Source organism: Neolamprologus brichardi, chromosome 18 (genome assembly GCF_056152115.1).
Source record: "Neolamprologus brichardi isolate AB-2024 chromosome 18, ASM5615211v1, whole genome shotgun sequence".
NCBI lineage: Eukaryota > Metazoa > Chordata > Actinopteri > Cichliformes > Cichlidae > Neolamprologus > Neolamprologus brichardi.
In genome coordinates, this window is record NC_142121.1 from 26,515,033 (window position 1) to 26,531,255 (window position 16,223).

The 16,223-nt window shown below is 42.5% G+C and overlaps 1 protein-coding gene across 7 annotated transcripts in view; it reads left to right on the plus strand.

The window, feature by feature from the left end:
* The window catches only part of st3gal3b (ST3 beta-galactoside alpha-2,3-sialyltransferase 3b), a 48,301-nt gene extending 33,913 nt beyond the window's left edge, over positions 1-14,388 (plus strand). For all 7 annotated transcript variants that reach the window (XM_035906086.2, XM_006786771.3, XM_006786770.3 and 4 more), the window contains 3 exons: positions 6,695-6,841; positions 8,638-8,784; positions 11,583-14,388. In XM_035906086.2, the coding sequence (XP_035761979.1) occupies positions 6,695-6,841; positions 8,638-8,784; positions 11,583-11,672 (384 nt within the window). In that variant the 3' untranslated portion in view covers positions 11,673-14,388. The remainder of the gene's footprint in view (positions 1-6,694; positions 6,842-8,637; positions 8,785-11,582) is intronic.
* The last annotated feature ends 1,835 nt before the right edge of the window (positions 14,389-16,223 follow it).

A 16,223-nucleotide genomic window follows, 5' to 3' on the forward strand; every position in this document is an offset into this window, starting at 1 on the left:
AAAAAATAATTGTAATAATGAATTTTTTAAAATATATGCGTGCTCATTATTTTAAAACCATTTTTCTTTACTTCTTACCACACAAACAGGTATTTAATGGAATAAAACAATCATACTTATGGTGAAGAACTATTTGCAGGAAATCCTCATCAAGTAGCAGCAAGCCCCCCCCCCTTGCACCCCTTTACTCGATCCATTTTGTTCGTGCTAGAGGGTAACATAATGTAACTCTGGACAGTTGTCCTTCGGGAGCTTTTACAGCCGGGAATTTCTTTGTGTAACCTGCATACTTGGAGCTGGAAGGGATGAAAAACCTTTTTTACTTGCCTTCTGTGGTTATGAAAGCAAGTGTAATTTTTTTTTTTCTGAAAGGTTAGTGGGTGGTACACACTTGCGCAGTTCCGAATGACTCATCTAGCCGGTGGTAAATGTGCCGGACTATCCTTCATTTATTGCAGATTTTCATGAGCCTAGAGTGCAGTCTTGGAAAGCTGGCCAGAATACAAATTAGCAAGACAGTTTCCCAATCTGTTATTTAGAGTTTCGGACACTTCCACAAACACGCAGACGCACGCAAAGAAATCCGGTCGTGATCACATCTAATCCTTCTTCCTAATTGTGCCTGTCCTTTTTAATACATACACAGTCCCAAAGCATCACAAAGCTTCCAATTTCCCTTATCCCTCATTGTCTACCTGATTACAAGCTAACTTTCTCACTCTGCCTTAAAATTGGACCCCACAACGGCAACAGGCTGGTTGATTGCCACATTACATGCTGTTTACACATGTGCTCAAACGCGATTTCCACGATTGCTGATATAGGTTTTTTTTTCTCTCCTGGGTCTAATTTGCAATTTTTTTTTTTCCTTCATGCACAGTGTGCACTCACAGTTCATGCACACACAGCCTGCATGTGTTTGTATATGTGGGGATATTTTTAAACAGATCCAGTGAAAGATATACAGCCGGTGGTAAACACAGGGTTTGAAGGTGGAGTGTCGGTGTTCTATCTCTCCTGTTTGTTTACAGGAGCTTTCGCTGCTGGCTGCAGGGCAGAGAGATAAATGATGGATGCAGACAATTTGTCGAAGAAAGTACTTCTCCTTTAATAGAAATGCCGCCAGGGGTTCTTATTCCAAAGTAACAAAATACTAGAGTGTAGCCAATATTTCTGTCTTTTGGTAATGCCAAAAAAATCGAGTGTAGCTAAAAAATCGAGTCTCTAGAATGGCAAGGGTCTCCACATTATTGAGAAATTGAAATGTAAATTCCCGATGGCTGGAATACTGGTATGAGCCAGTGAGCTGTCACCCCGTGTGGTGCCCAGATTTTTGGGTTTACATACTTGTCATTTTATCCCAAAAAAGTTTATTGCAACCCTTTCACTGTGGATGAACTGCAGGAAGGTATATGGCTCTTCTTTTAAGCCCAAACATCTGTGGAGAATCCCCCAGTTGCATGCATACATGCATTCATAAACATTTACATACTTGTAAACATGGATTCTGAACGTGAACCAAGTGACTAACGTGGTGTCCGGATGTCACTGATTGCCACGAGTGTTGTGTTTCAGAAGTGCTTCACCTACATAGCCTGCTGCGATTTACACTGGGACCTGTACACTGGGTTCCTTTGGTGCTGTGTTCCAATAGAGTGGATGTTGATTAATGATGTATTTATGAGAGTTTAAGGCGACCTATGAATTGTCAAAAGGTCACCAATGTATATATTTATAATGACACTGCTTGTGATCTTTCAACATGTCACCTGTTATTTCCCAGAGACTTTGCTGCACCTGCTGGTTTTAAAGGTTGTAGTGTTGTGAAGCATTGGCACGATTTTCATCTTTGCAATCGTGAAAGTTTGGAGATTTGTGCTTCCCATACCGAGTAATCTCAGAGAGACCAGGAATTGATCAATCACTGTGACCTCAGTGGGAGGAGAGGTTGTGGTATGTGTCAAGAAAACAAAAAACACAAATCGGGGACCGCTTCAGATTCCCTCCTAAAAACAAAGAGGGGGAATATTATAAGTAGACCTTTAGTAACTTTAATCCCCTGCTGCGCACCTCCAGGTTTTACTGCTACCTCTCTCCATTCAGACATTCTTGCACAAATGGCTCCTCTTCAGAGGAGCACTTAAGTGGTAAGACACTACCACTTGTAAACTCAGAGACCTGACATGTACACAGTGCTAATGACCTCCAGGCAGCTGTAATTGTGATTGTTCGCAGTTTGGGGCTGCCGTTACGTTTTCAAAATTGCTTTAAGTCGGCCCTCCGGAAATTCGGTCCACCTCGTCTGAGCCGTGCAGCTCCACGGCACAAACATCAAACGCAACCACATTCTCGCTCAGTAAGTTTACAGGATTGAAAAACTCCAAAAAAGTGTTACGGATGTCAATCAGGGAAGTAAAGCCATTCGTTGCTATTGAAGCAATACTCTGAGATCAATCTGAAGAGTAGTCACATGTAGGCTGAAACTGAAAACTGCTTCTGGTGACGAGATTGTTTGGTTTCACTGCTTGTGGCAGATGGTTTACGCTGAAGGCATTTAAAGCCACTTGTAGTAACCCTGCAAATGTGAAACCTTTTTCCCTTTTTCCCTCATATTTCATTGTTGTTCCGTGTGTCTGCACTTTTTACTCGGACCTCCAGAAGCTATAAACTGAGCTGGTTGTTTCACTTAACACAGCGGACCACTTTAGTTTTAAGGTGAGTTCAGTTTTGGTTTGTGCTGGAAGCCACAATGAAACCAAAGCACGCTAAAAACTCTCAATGCAAGGCTCTAAACCAAAGCTGTTGCTTATTTGAGCCTTTTTATGCAAGGACACAGGATACATACCATTATGTTTATGGACAGTCTAATTTAGGTATCTCACCAGCACATGATCTTAGTTACCTTTTTCGAGATGTTTAGCTCTGTTGTTAATGACAACAGTAACATTCCTTTTTGCTTCACTTTTTCCATTTGTTTGATCCTTTCCATCTTTAGGCTTACAGTAGGACTTCTCCTCATCCTGTGGCACGCTTTAATCCTCTGATTCAAGCTCCCTTTTTTTTTCTTCTTTAATGGTTTATGTAATTGTGATTTTTCTAGCAGCTTTGAAATCACAAAACAAATACACTTAGCTTTTGTAAGGCTTCAGCTCAAGCTGACAAGTTACCTGTACTCTGCCATCTACTTTAATCGTACATGCTTTTGTTTGTGGTTGCCGAGGAATCAATAATAGTCCATTTCTAATCTCAACAGCATTACTGCTCTGTTGGTACATCCTCTTCATCCTCGGCACAGAAAAATCAGTATTGCACAGATATTATCGCAACATCACTGCATTGATATAGTGCTGGGGATTGTCTCACACAGTGCATACATTTAGAACTGCATTTCCAGCTCTCTGCACTGTGTGGTAAACAATGTTTATAATTAGCTCTCAAGAAATGCCGTGAATGTTGGCTGTAGTGGACAAATGTGTGTAATTGAGAGTTTGAGGTTAAGCCAGCCCGAGCTGTATGCCGTGCTTTGATGTAGATGTATAAGCAAGTATAAGCTTGCTGTTCCTGTTATTTGGAGAATTGTTGAATCTGTGAACTCATCATTTCTGCTCATCTGCGCTCAGTTCAGGCTCGTTATGCTTTGAGATCCACCTTCTGACAAGACGGCAAGGAGTTGTATCATCTTTTCCTCAACACGGTTGACTGGCACTAAGCTGATTTTTAAGTTTTTGTAACTAAGTAACGTTGACCCCCTCTAGGATCTATCTCCTTGCATTGCAAATAATTAACTCGCCCAGTTCAGGTTTGTTTTAACAGGTGCTTTATTGGAGCGCACCGCCTTGTGCACACACTTAAATCTAATAATCTAAACCAATTTAACCATAAAGCTGTCACAGGAGAACGGAAACAGTCATTTCCTCTTTGAACACAGCTCAGTGACAGCCCAGCCAGCCGATGCAGTACACGTGTGTTCACCTTTGAGCATGTGTGCGTCCGTCATTAGCAAGTGGTGTGAAAGACTCTTTCTGTAGCTTCCTATCGTGTCTAGGGCAAAGTTACAGCGCTTTGTTTTGAGAAACAAATGCGTGCTCACACAGAGGTTAGCAGTTAGTCCACAGTGGGAGCCACATCCTGTTCCCTTAAGGCTATTTGTAGGAGCTTTAAGTACAGATTGTACGCTACTCATCGCTGGAAGTGCAGCCTTTTCAGTGCTGCTTTAAAGCCGTTTCTTTTACTCTTTATTTACTGGATACCTATCTTATGTCATTTTGATGTTCATTGTTCATTGCTGTGTGTTTAACCTTCAATGAAACGTCCAAAACAGGGCTTATTGTTTGAAAGTGAAGTTCTTTCTCATTCTGCTCAGCGGTTTGTCGTCCTTCTCGCACATGTTTCATTTGTAATGTACCAAATGTTTCCAGTGGGTGGCAGGTGTTTACTGCACGCTAGCTAGTTAAGCACCAAGATTCTTTTGCTACAAAGCCATATTAATGTAGTACATGCAGGATGTGGTTTGGTAAACTGTATATAATGTTCAAGCCCTAATGGTGCCTCTGTAGAAGCGCAAGTTGGCCATAAAAATAGATCAGTTTTCCACTCCTCCTTAATCCACCTTAAATTATCTCTCATGTACAAGGAAGTCTGTGGAATTAATAATTTTCTTTTTGTGTTTTAACATTTATTTCCTACTCCTGTGATGTGTTCCTGAGCCTGTGTGTTGACTCTGTACAGAACTGTCTGGTTTTAATGCAGTGCAGCCTGAGGCTGAACGTCACAGCCATTCATGACTTGTTTTCAGTCTTGTTCTTGTGCACAGGAATGCCACTGAATTCTCTGAATATTTTTTATGATCACTAAAACATTTGTAGTTTTATGTTTTGTTTTGTTGTTTTTTTCTAAACCATTTGCTCACCAAGTTTTCACAGCATTTTGAAATCCACCATATCTTTCCTCAAAGTTTGGGATCAAGTAAATCATTGCTGTCTGTTTTTTGTTTACATGTTACAAAGTGTTACAGCGTTTTGGAAAACAGGGTTGTGAGCAGCTTCCCACATTCCTGAACTCGTAAACATACCCACTGTTCCCATCCTTCCTAACAATCCCAAATCCTTACATACTAATTGCTCATACATTTCTCAAAACCACCTGTACTTGTCTGATCTTCAAAGAGATCCCCACCCTGTGACATTTTTGTGTGTGTGTGTGTGTGTGTGTGTTGTGTCATTAGCTGCTCTCCTTCCTAGAATAAAGAAAAAAATGCATCGTTCTTTATTCAGCATACACAGACCTGCACACATCCAAACAGCTCGGCTAAATAGATTTCTGGCAAACACAAGCTGTGTTGACAGGAGAGATGAGCTGCTGTTCCTGTCGCGGCTTGCCGAGGGCACAGAGCTGGGCCTGCGTTCAAAAAGAGCCGCCACTGTTGAACCCACAAAGCCATCAGACTTGTTGCTACTGCCTCTGCCAACACACAAACACACACACATACACACATCGCTGTATCAAAGGCAGCCAGGCGAGTGTTTGACTGTTTGAACAGGTGATTCACATTGGTTTCATGGATCTTAGGAGACAAGTCAATCACGCACTGTTAATTTGTTACTTGTTAATTTAGTGTAACATTTGAATTGAATGCAGTAAAGGGAGCTAGTTTCGACTCAGGATTCACTTGCATTATGTATAAACTTCTCCAAGGGGGAGCTTTTTGTCTGTGTCTCAGTTTACTAATATCCGTCGGCTGTTCTGGAAAGACTAAGTTGGGCAAGTGCCTTTCATTAGAGTTGCATAATTTTATTCAGGTGGTGTTACTAGCATGTCTGACGGGTTGTGCTAGCGACTGATGAAGATGGCCTTGTGTAAAACGACCCGAGGTCTCTCGGAACACCCTCGGGTCAAGGTGTGATTTTGTGATTTTCTTTCTAATGCAATATTTACCCACAGATGTTGAGTATGGATAGGTTCCCAGCAGGGTGTCTGGCTTCAGACAAAAGTGGGTCTACAAAAGATTTTTTGTCAAAATCAATTTTTTCACTGATATTGATATTTCCAGAAGCCTGAGAAAATTGTAGGAAACAGAAAGTCCCCGCACGGTAATGGAGCAGTTTTGCTCCAGAGTCGGTGCATATTAACACGGCAGCACTATTATCAGCACCTATAATCATTCTCCTTATTTGGTGTTCACTTGGATTATGAAGTATTTCTTTCTCGGAAGGAAAATGGCACTAAAGCCTTAAAGGTTCAACTGTGTGTCGCACTGTTGTCTTATCTACATCTTCTAAAACTTTGATGAGGACTTTAGTGCAGCCTCTCGTTACCACTCTAGGGCAACTGCATCCCTCACAAACTGCTAGACTTTCCTTCTGATGGGTCAAAATTGCTGGTGTCCTGCAAATGGCAACCCCCAACCTCCCCTTCATTCATTAAAGGTCCAGAAGTAATTTCCCCAATCAGTGGTAGACAGAGCCTGGCTTCTGGTTTGCTTCTTTGTTTAAGGAGGATAATCTTTTGTTGATGTTTGGTTGGTCAATTTTAGTTGGCTATCACCAATGCCATCAATTGAAACCTTTTGTTGTTGTTTTTTGTTTTTACCCATTTGTGCCTCTGTGACATGTCTCTAATCTGACAGTGTAAAATCAATTCTTTACCATACACAAACTGACCTTCTTCTGCTGTCCTCCATCTTTTAACTTTTCAGAGGGGCACAGATGGCTTTTGGAAGTCGGTGGCTCAGTCTGTGCCTCGGGAGCCGACAGAGATGAGAATCCTCAACCCCTACTTCATCCAGGAGGCTGCCTTCCAGTTCATTGGCCTGCCATTCAACAATGGCCTCATGGGCAAAGGAGTAAGTAACAGTGGAATTTACTTTTGTTTTAAACCTTCACTGTAGGTATGTTGTAACTGCACACCCTTCTAAAAAAACAACAACAAAAAAAACAAACATGTACTGTGTTCAGTGGTGTAACCTGACGTGCACCCCCCTTGAAATGTAACTGTGCAGTCCAGACAAGGATAAATGCTGGCAACGGCGTCGGCCAGTTACGTAGGCTACATCAGATATTGACTTTGTATGCATGGATGAGACGTTCATCTGTTTTTGTAAGAGAATGAGAGCTCAATATCCAGAAAGAATGGGGAGGGGATTGGACTGTGTTTCCAAATGAAATGCAGAATAATTACAGCCCCACTCGTCTGCGCCCTGCTTACACAAGAGTCTTTTTCTTTTTTCTTTTTTCTTTAAATAACTAATTGAAGAAAATATACACATGTTATATAATCTGCTGATTCTGGAGCCATTTAGGGGCTTATTTTGCTGTAGGTTATGAGCAGAGTTCATTCTTGGAACAGGAGCTGCGATTAGGGAGCCATGGATTTAAAGCGTTCCGATCTTTCACTGCATTTTACTTCGGTACATTAAAAACAAGTGAATACTGGCTGTAACCCGGAGCCAGGGTGAATTCTGCTGCCGTGTCATCCCTTTAACCAGAGAATATTTTGTTTAAGAAGTAAAGTGATGAAATTTAAATTGGTGGCTATCAAATCGATTGCAGAGCAGAAAAATTACAAACTAAACATCAGACTGTTTGAAATTAAATACTGGTGTGCAAGTGTATATAGTGTGTATGCAGACAGTGTGTGTGTATGTGTCTGTGTACACTTGGCGAGGATAGGGGGAATTGGAGGGGACATGAGGAGTGTATCACCCTAACACCACCCTCTGGGGGCCACCAAGAACACCCCTGCATGAACTCAGCTCTGCAACATGTGTTGAACATGTGGGCATCACATTATATATGTGTGTGTGTGTGTGTGTGTGTGTGTGTGTTTGTGCGTAAGAGAGCGAGTGCATGATGATCTGTGTGCACGTTTGTGTTTGTGTCTGGGTGTTTGCAGGGCTGTCTGGCTGCAGAGTTGTATGATTTGGCACATTCTTTCCCTAGAAACACTTTACCGTTTCTCTTCTGACCATCACAGTGTATGTTTATGTACATGGAAATTAATGAGGAGGACTATTTGTTATACTGGTGTTTATGTTGAGTGTGTGTGGCTGCATGTGTGTAAAATAATCTCTTATTAGAACATGCAGTGGGGGGTTGGCCAGCTGCTGGTTCAGCTCCACCTACCCTGAGGGCTGCAAATCAGGGTAATGATTTAAATAGGGCCTCCCTCCCTCTGCTTTCTTCTGCACCCTGCATCCCCCCCCCCCCCCCCACACACACACACACACTCTGTTGTTCTGCAACATCCTCACACACAATCAAACACACACAGAGGCCCTTTTACTTACCCCCCCAAATCCCAGATCTCTGGCACCCCAGGGCGGTTAGGAAGCACAGCTTCAACCTTGTAGATCAGCGTGCCGTAGCAGGGGTCTACAGGCATCACATCTCAAAGGTAATAGTTAATCACCAAGTGTTCAGAGTCAGTTAGCAGCAGTGAAGTAGAACAAAGACAGAAGTACCGAAGAGGGAGGGAGGGGAGCAGATACGAGAGTGGTAGAATACATCTGTGTCAGATACAATGAGAAAATTACAATAATAACTGGGTAGATTTTCTTTTGTCATACCTGTTTTTCATTTTACTAAAGTGTGTGCGTGTGTGTGTGCGTGTGTGTTGCCCACACCTGTGTTTCTGCCACAGAACATTCCAACTTTGGGGACTGTTGCTATAACAATGGCACTGCACAACTGCGACGAGGTGGCGGTGGCTGGTTTTGGTTATGACATGAACAAGCCCTACGCACCTCTGCACTACTACGAGTCTGTCAAGATGTCCGCCATTAAAGAGGTGAGCGTTCGCACATCAGCACTTATTTCACTACAGGGTAATCCAGCATTGGAGGCACTCTTTAAGATTTCTTTAAATGAAATGCGGAACGACACGGGCTCATTCCTAATGAGAACAATATATTCTAGCTGCTCCTTACCCTTTGGCCACAGTAGAATAACCAAAGTAACAACTGTAGACTTTGATTAGGAGGGACCACCACTCCTGTGAAGGAGTGCGAGGGGGACGTGAACTGGCCTACAGCCAAAATACATTCACTACAAAGCAGTCACTGTTTGGACTTATGGTAATATTAGTCCAAGAATTCTTTTGGGGTTCAACTTCTCCCATTTTTTTTTTTCTTTAAAGCCAAAATTATAGCCGTTATGAGCTTATGGGGAAAAAAATGCTTGGAGGTGCTCCGGAGTGCTAAACAGCTCTTTGCAGTTGGCTAATGGTTGTTCTACAAATATTTAAGATTACAAGGGACTGTTAAAGCTGCAGAGGTGTCAGGAACATTTTGTGTCTGATAACTGCGCCATCAGCTCCAAGTCTCTGGATGTTTTGTGAAAGGATTAACTTTCCAAAAAATATCCCTTCACTGATCCAATATCTTCTATAGCTAAGATGTGTAAATGCCATAGCATGCAATACACAGTATTTCAATACTTTTTAAACCATTCAGTGACCCCTCGTGCCCTTCAGATGGATGTAGACTACGCCCATCAGAATCAGGAAATGCTACATTGTAAGATGAGATGAAATCACTAAACAGCTTGTTATGGAGTGATGCTTCAAAGAGGAAAAGCATGCCAGCCACATCCGGCCACCTCGATACTGAGGTTTAAGGGCTCAGGCACTCTTCTTAATTTGTCACCTGTCTGTAACTTTATGTCCCATTTGACTTGGAAAATTAAGTCAGAGCTGCTTTCATGAAAGATGAAGAGCACAGATTAGTACCAGAGAAAAGGGAAACAAACGCGTACGTATATTAAACCATAAACAAAATGAAAGATTGTTGAAACTTCTTGATAAATTAAAACATAAATTCACGAAAGATGAAAAATGAAAATCGTCAAACTAAATTTTTAGATTGAAGTGGGAACGGTCTTTCATCAGTCACTTAAACGATCGTTTTCTAAACGTCCTCGTGACGGAGCTCTCTCTGCTCCATCACGTCTGGATCTCTGTGTTTACACTGAAACCGAGCTGAATCCGAGATGTCACCCCTGCGCTGACATGTGTAAACCATGAGCTCAGTATGATGATAACCTTTGTCTAAACTCCCAGTAAACCTTTGGCATTTATTGTCATCATCTTCATCAGCATTGTCATCATCAGCCACACGTGGCTAATTAATGTTAATGTTTTTAGCCTTTCATTTTTTTTATCTCTGTTGTTTGGAAAGCTTAACCAGCGCCTGAGGTTTTGATTTTTCTGGAACCGCACAACTGGTAAACCCTCCAGCTATTCTTAGGCCTGTTCTTTAACTGTCTGGGTGGAGGATTAAGATCCACAATACATGTCTATCTATGCATCCTCATTTTTGTCATCTCAAAGCTGTGCTTGGAAATAATCTAATTTAAACTGACTGGATCAATAGTTGATGAAATGACTGTGAAAACCCACAGAGAATGATGACCTAAGGCTGTGGAGCCGTTGGCATCTTTCTGCTCATCTTCCAGTTTTGATTTTATGGTCGCAACTTTAACATTTTTGTCATGTGGAGTTTCACTAAAGAAAGAAGTCAAAGAGGAATAAAGTCTTACAGTTATTATTTGGAAGTTACCCAAAGACATGATTGCAACCAATACATATGTTGCCCTGTCTGTCCCGTGTGCAAAGTGGATACGGACAGACCTTTAGTGAAGCTGAGAAGGCATTGGGGTTTATTTCTACCCTGCTCCTCCTCGTCTTTTAGCTGCTTCCTATAGGGGTCACCACAGCGGATCGTCATTAAAGCTAATGAAACACCATAAAACCAGCCAGAGTGGAAGCTAAAAGCAAATAGAGCAAACTGTCTCGAGTGCTTACATGCTGGATTACATATTAGATGACGACCCCACAAGGTGCACTTTTCAGTTTCGCTACCTCTGTGAGTAGTTTACATGAAAAACACCAACTTGTCTGCAAATATTCACAAATTACTGGCAACCAAATCTGCTAGCGACCAAAGCAGCTGGAAGGAGCTTTTCATCGTGGACCTTTTTAATGATAGCGATTGCACATAACCTTAAGTAAATATTTGCCAACTAGTCGCGGAATACACACTTTTCTCTCCCAACCAGTGGTTGCCAGCAGGTCGTTATTGTTGTTATTGTATTTTAAATGTCGTTGTAATTTAGCTGTTGACTTCTGCAAAAACTGCAGGTTATTGTTCTTTCAGGCTGTGGCATTTCCCATCATGTAATTGTAGGAGGCTTGACCCAGACAGACACACAGCCAGACCTTATAAGAGAGTCTTGACGCTCTCCATTTTTTTCCATTCTCTCTCACAGGTCTCTTCCTCTACCCTGTGCCTCCTTTCTCTATATATTCCTTCTCCTTTTATCCCTAACTATCCCACTGGACTGAATTCTTATAGCACAGCAGGACAGAAGACTGACCACCATGGCTTAACACATGCTCCATTGTTGTACACTTGAACACCCACATGTATAGACACTGGGGATATAGTAACCCTAAACTTAACATACAGTTTTGTCTGGCGCTGTTGGAAAATGTGCTGTTTAATATGCCTCCTCCCACCACTTATCCTCGTGCTTCATCTGTGATGTTGTATCTTTCTGAATATGTCCTTTCCTTTGATTATCCTGCAGTCATGGACACACAACATATCCAAGGAAAAGGAGTTCCTTCGTAAGCTGGTGAAGGCAAACGTCATCAAAGATCTGACCAATGGTATCTAAGTTTACACCCACCCACAGTCTCCCTCCGCCATTCCCAAAAGACTACTAGCAGGAAGCTGGGAAATGGATTGACTTTTTGAAGAAGGAAAAAAAAACCCCTGGAGTCCGGGTGGCCTGCACACTGCCGGGGTTTTTATATCAAAGGATATTTAAAAAAAAGAATAAAATGCAGGAGGGATTCTGTGGAGAGACGCGCACACACATGTGCCTTCTGAACCAAAGACTCCTGCTGATTGAAGCGGGGGGGAAACGAGCATGGGGGGAGCACTGGATCTGCGTAGTTTTGCGTCTTATCAAAAGACATTTGCAGGAACGCTCCGCCGGCCCCACACTGCAGTGTTTACCACTTCAAAGCCCCGAGTATTACATGAATGAACAGTAAGAGCAGAGGTGACACTTTATGACCCACAGAAGTCAGAGTTTAGCTTAACGTTCCGGTCAGTCTGGTGAAGACAAAAGACAAAGGGATGGAGAAGGACTGTATTAGAATGTGTGGGGATGGGTTGAATATTAGCAGTGCCAAATGTACCTCGTAGAGAGAAGAGGCGACCCCCCTCTCCTTCTGCTGCCTGAATGTATTCTTGTTCCTCATTGTAAATATCAAAACTAATTTTTACTGTGCTTTTTAAAAAGCTGCAGCAGCTGCCCTGATCCTCGTCTGTCACTACTTCATTCATTCATTTTTTTCCCACTCTGTCCTGACTTAAAAACTAACACTTGCTCCACCAGATGATCCCTGACACCCCCCACCTGTCACAAAGACTGGTGTTGCTTTGACACACTAATATAAGCTTGCGGCTCCCCATGCTGTTTGCATCAGGTAAGAAGCCACCAAAAAGCTAAATACTAATGAAGACTGAAGCTCTTTGAGGTATTTAAAATTGAAGTTTATGTGAGGTATTTTAAAACTCTACATCTTCTTTTTTTCAATAAAGATGCTATCTTTTGTAGTTTTTAAAGTTGACCACCTGTAAGAGAGAAAGTAAGACACTGCAGTCTCCTCTTACTTAATCCTATCTTTGTTCATGTCAGAGACATAAAGTGATCCGGGGTGTTTTATGACATCCCTTTTCCATTCTCCTGTTGCTGCAGAGGTTTTGTTCTTCACTAAATGGTGAACTCTTGGATTGTGGAATATATATTAGTGTTTTTTGTTTATTTATTTTGTTCCAAAGTCCCAGTGTTTTGGTCACAGGCAGGCCTGCTTTCTGTTCTAAACAAAAGTTTGCATTTGTGCTTTAAACTTCAGCACCATGTGCTTCCCCAGAGACTGCAGCATTATCTAGACTTGTGGCAGAAGTAACCGTGCGACTGAGTCTGCTTGAAACTGGATGGGTGTTAAATGTCTGCACCTCTTCATTTTCTTTGTTTTATGCAGCGTTTGTTAACACAACACATGTGACCTTCTGTGATGGCGGGCGTTAAGAAAGAAAGGAAAAAATATATTCCACAGGTGATAAATGCCACCTTCAGTTTGAAATTAATGTGCTGCTGAGGCCTTTGCACTTCTCACATGGAGATCCTGTTGCAGGCTTCTCTGTATTTTAACATTGAACATATTCGTGATCTCTCACAAACACACACACACACACACACACACAATCTCCTTCAAACAGTGAGGGAGCGCGAGAAGATGCATATGTTCATCATATTATATGAATGCGATAATCAGCTTTATATAGTGATGGTGCATTTTGAAAACTGCTTTACCAAAGCAGGGTTTATTTTACTTTTTTTGTGAATAGGGTTTTCTCCAGTTTTCTGTCTTTTTAACTCTTCTATTGGAAGTGTAGATTGTATACACACACACACGCGTGCGCGATGCATTGCTCTTTTTGTTTCCTTCATGCTCATTAGTTTCCACACGCTGCCAGGGTCATGCATCGTCATGTCATGCACAGTCCCTTTCGGAATGGTTCTCCTGGGTTTGAAAATGGATACTTTTTTTTTCTTTTTTTGGAAAACTGGGCCCTGTTTGGGCCTTTTTTCTGAGAGCAAAAGGTACAGGGAACATCTGAGCATTGCACTATCATGAGGCGCTGTCAGTGCCTTACACCTCATCACCTGGAAGCTGTAGCGAGGAGTGTGACTGCTGTGAAAGAGAACAAAGGCAGCTGATTCCAGTATGTAGGCGCAGCTCCAGCTCTGGGTCAGGACGGGTCTCATTCCTGGGGTTTGGGACCGGTCCACTTCATGTATGTACTGTATGTACATTGTATACAATCCAAGGTAAAGTTGAAGCCCTATACTGTTTTGGGTTTTGTGTTTTAGGGGGAAATGATGTATATATTGTACTTTAATAAACAAGATGTCTACTTGCGTTAAATCATTTGAAAACTATGATTTTAAAAAAAAAATCAAATATTTGCTGTTTGAACCCTAAAACACAGAAAACTACCAGTATAGTCTTCAAGGCTATGAGTCTAAGCAGATCCTTAATTGGAAAGGAGCCCATTTCTGTCTTACTTTTTAGGTTTTTAATTTTTATTTTTAAACGAATGCTGGATAAGTTCACATGTGTTACGTCCAAATCGCCTTTTTTCTTTTCTTCTAATCTGTTCAAAATAAAGCAGAATGTATTTGCTTTTGTTGTTCGTGGTATTTATAAATCTTTTATTTTGAAGCATCAACAGAAGGTCAAAGTGATTGAACGTGTTAATTCTTTTTTATATACATATACACACACACACAGACACAGAGTTACAAAAGGCTTTCTGTTACCTAATAAAAAGGTTTGTAATGGAACTTTGTGCGTGTGGTCTTTTCATTTTATTGTAAATGGCCTTATTGGAGACATGCATGAGTGTCCAAACTGATTGTTTGTGCAGGAAATTAATTTGATGTGGTTAGTCCACCTTCTGCTTTTAATCTAGCTTTTATCACAAAGTGCCAGCTCTGGGCTCAAATATGTCTGCGGTGTGGCCCTCGGTGTCTTAGTCTGGCATGCTGATAGTGGAGCAGTCCTCATGAAATGTGCAGCAGGTTGGAACACCGTCTACCTCCTCCCGTTTCAGGGGATACAGAGTGCAGGAAACCCAGTGGAGATGAAGGAGGGATGGGATGGAGCAGTGCGGAGAAGGGGATTTCCTCCGCTGATCTGTGCTCTGTATCTCCAACCTGCAGAGCCAGGGGAAATCATTTTTCAATCCTCCAGCGACCAGGCTTCCTCTCTAATTCACTCTCCTTTTTCTCTTGTGTGTTTATCTCGCTCCCTCTGTTACTCGTTTCCCATTTTGTGCTCTGCTGCGCTGTTCACTTCTCCCTCTTCACCTGCTCATTGCTAACAGGGATCAAATTTCACTGGAAGTCATGAGGGACTCATTTGAGACACACAATGAATACACGGTACTATTCAGCTGCCGCACACAAACTTTCACTTCCCTGCAAAAGTGATCATAAACCACAGCTGTGAGGTGAAGGAAGACAAGACGCCGAGGGCCCTTAAAGCGCCTCCACAGCGTCCCATCCCATCCTGCTGTTAATGGGGTGCCAGAAACTTGCCCTCCCCCCTTCCCCCTTACACACACACACACACACACACAAATAAGTCACGTCTCACTGGTCACCGCAACCGCAGAACCCGAGCTACCCTGACTCGACAAATTTCCAGACGTCCACAAGGGTGGGATCGCGTGCTCTCTCCCTCCCTGCAGCAAGGGGAATATTTGCCACCTGGGATCTCCCCGAGGCAGCTGGCCGACCCGGCTGGCTGGAGGAGGTTGCTTTCGCTGGTCCGGCAGACAGGGGTATGAGCAGGCCTGCACCTCTTCAGCCGACGGACTTTTTATTCTGAGCGACAGGTTCCCCCTGGCCCCACCTCCTCTCTGAAGGCTTGGAACAGAGAGGCCACGACCTCCGAGCCTGAAATTGAAACTCCTCGTAAAAAGAAAAAAAGAAAGTTGGAGAGGGTGAAAACACCCATTCAGACACCCGTTTCTCTCTTCCCCTGCTCTGTTTAGCTAATGCCGGGTCAGCTGAGATGAACATTCCCTTCTCCGCACTGCGTCCCACACAGTGTCGTTTACCTTTGTCTGTGGATCGGACACACCTACAGGGCCTGTCATGCTCCTGTAATGCAGATGGATGTGTCTTCCTTTCCCGTCGGCATCTGAACTTGTCCTCTGCTGTGGCTCATTCTAGATCATCAGCTGAAAGTTGGTACGTATTGGATTATGGATGGAAAGATATATATGTATATATTTTAATGCATATTTTATTCCCAGAGGAAAATAAATATATATTATTAGTAGTATTTCCTGGCCCGATTCTTGATTATCCAAAGCAGTAAACAAAACCTTGTGTGCATAGACGTTTGACTATTGATTTGATTCCTTAGCTCATCCCTTCAGCTGTGCCTCCGGGAGATAGAACTGAAGCCACTGACACTGTGAAGTTTCACCGCTGTTTACTCTGCGCACGCTCCGTCCATCCATCCACGTAATAGCAGCCCCAATCAAGCCACATGCCGACGCTTTGCTTTATGATTTGTTTGTATGAACAATGATACAACAAATCTGGAGGACGCCTGCAGGAATGCAGCTTTGAAATGCT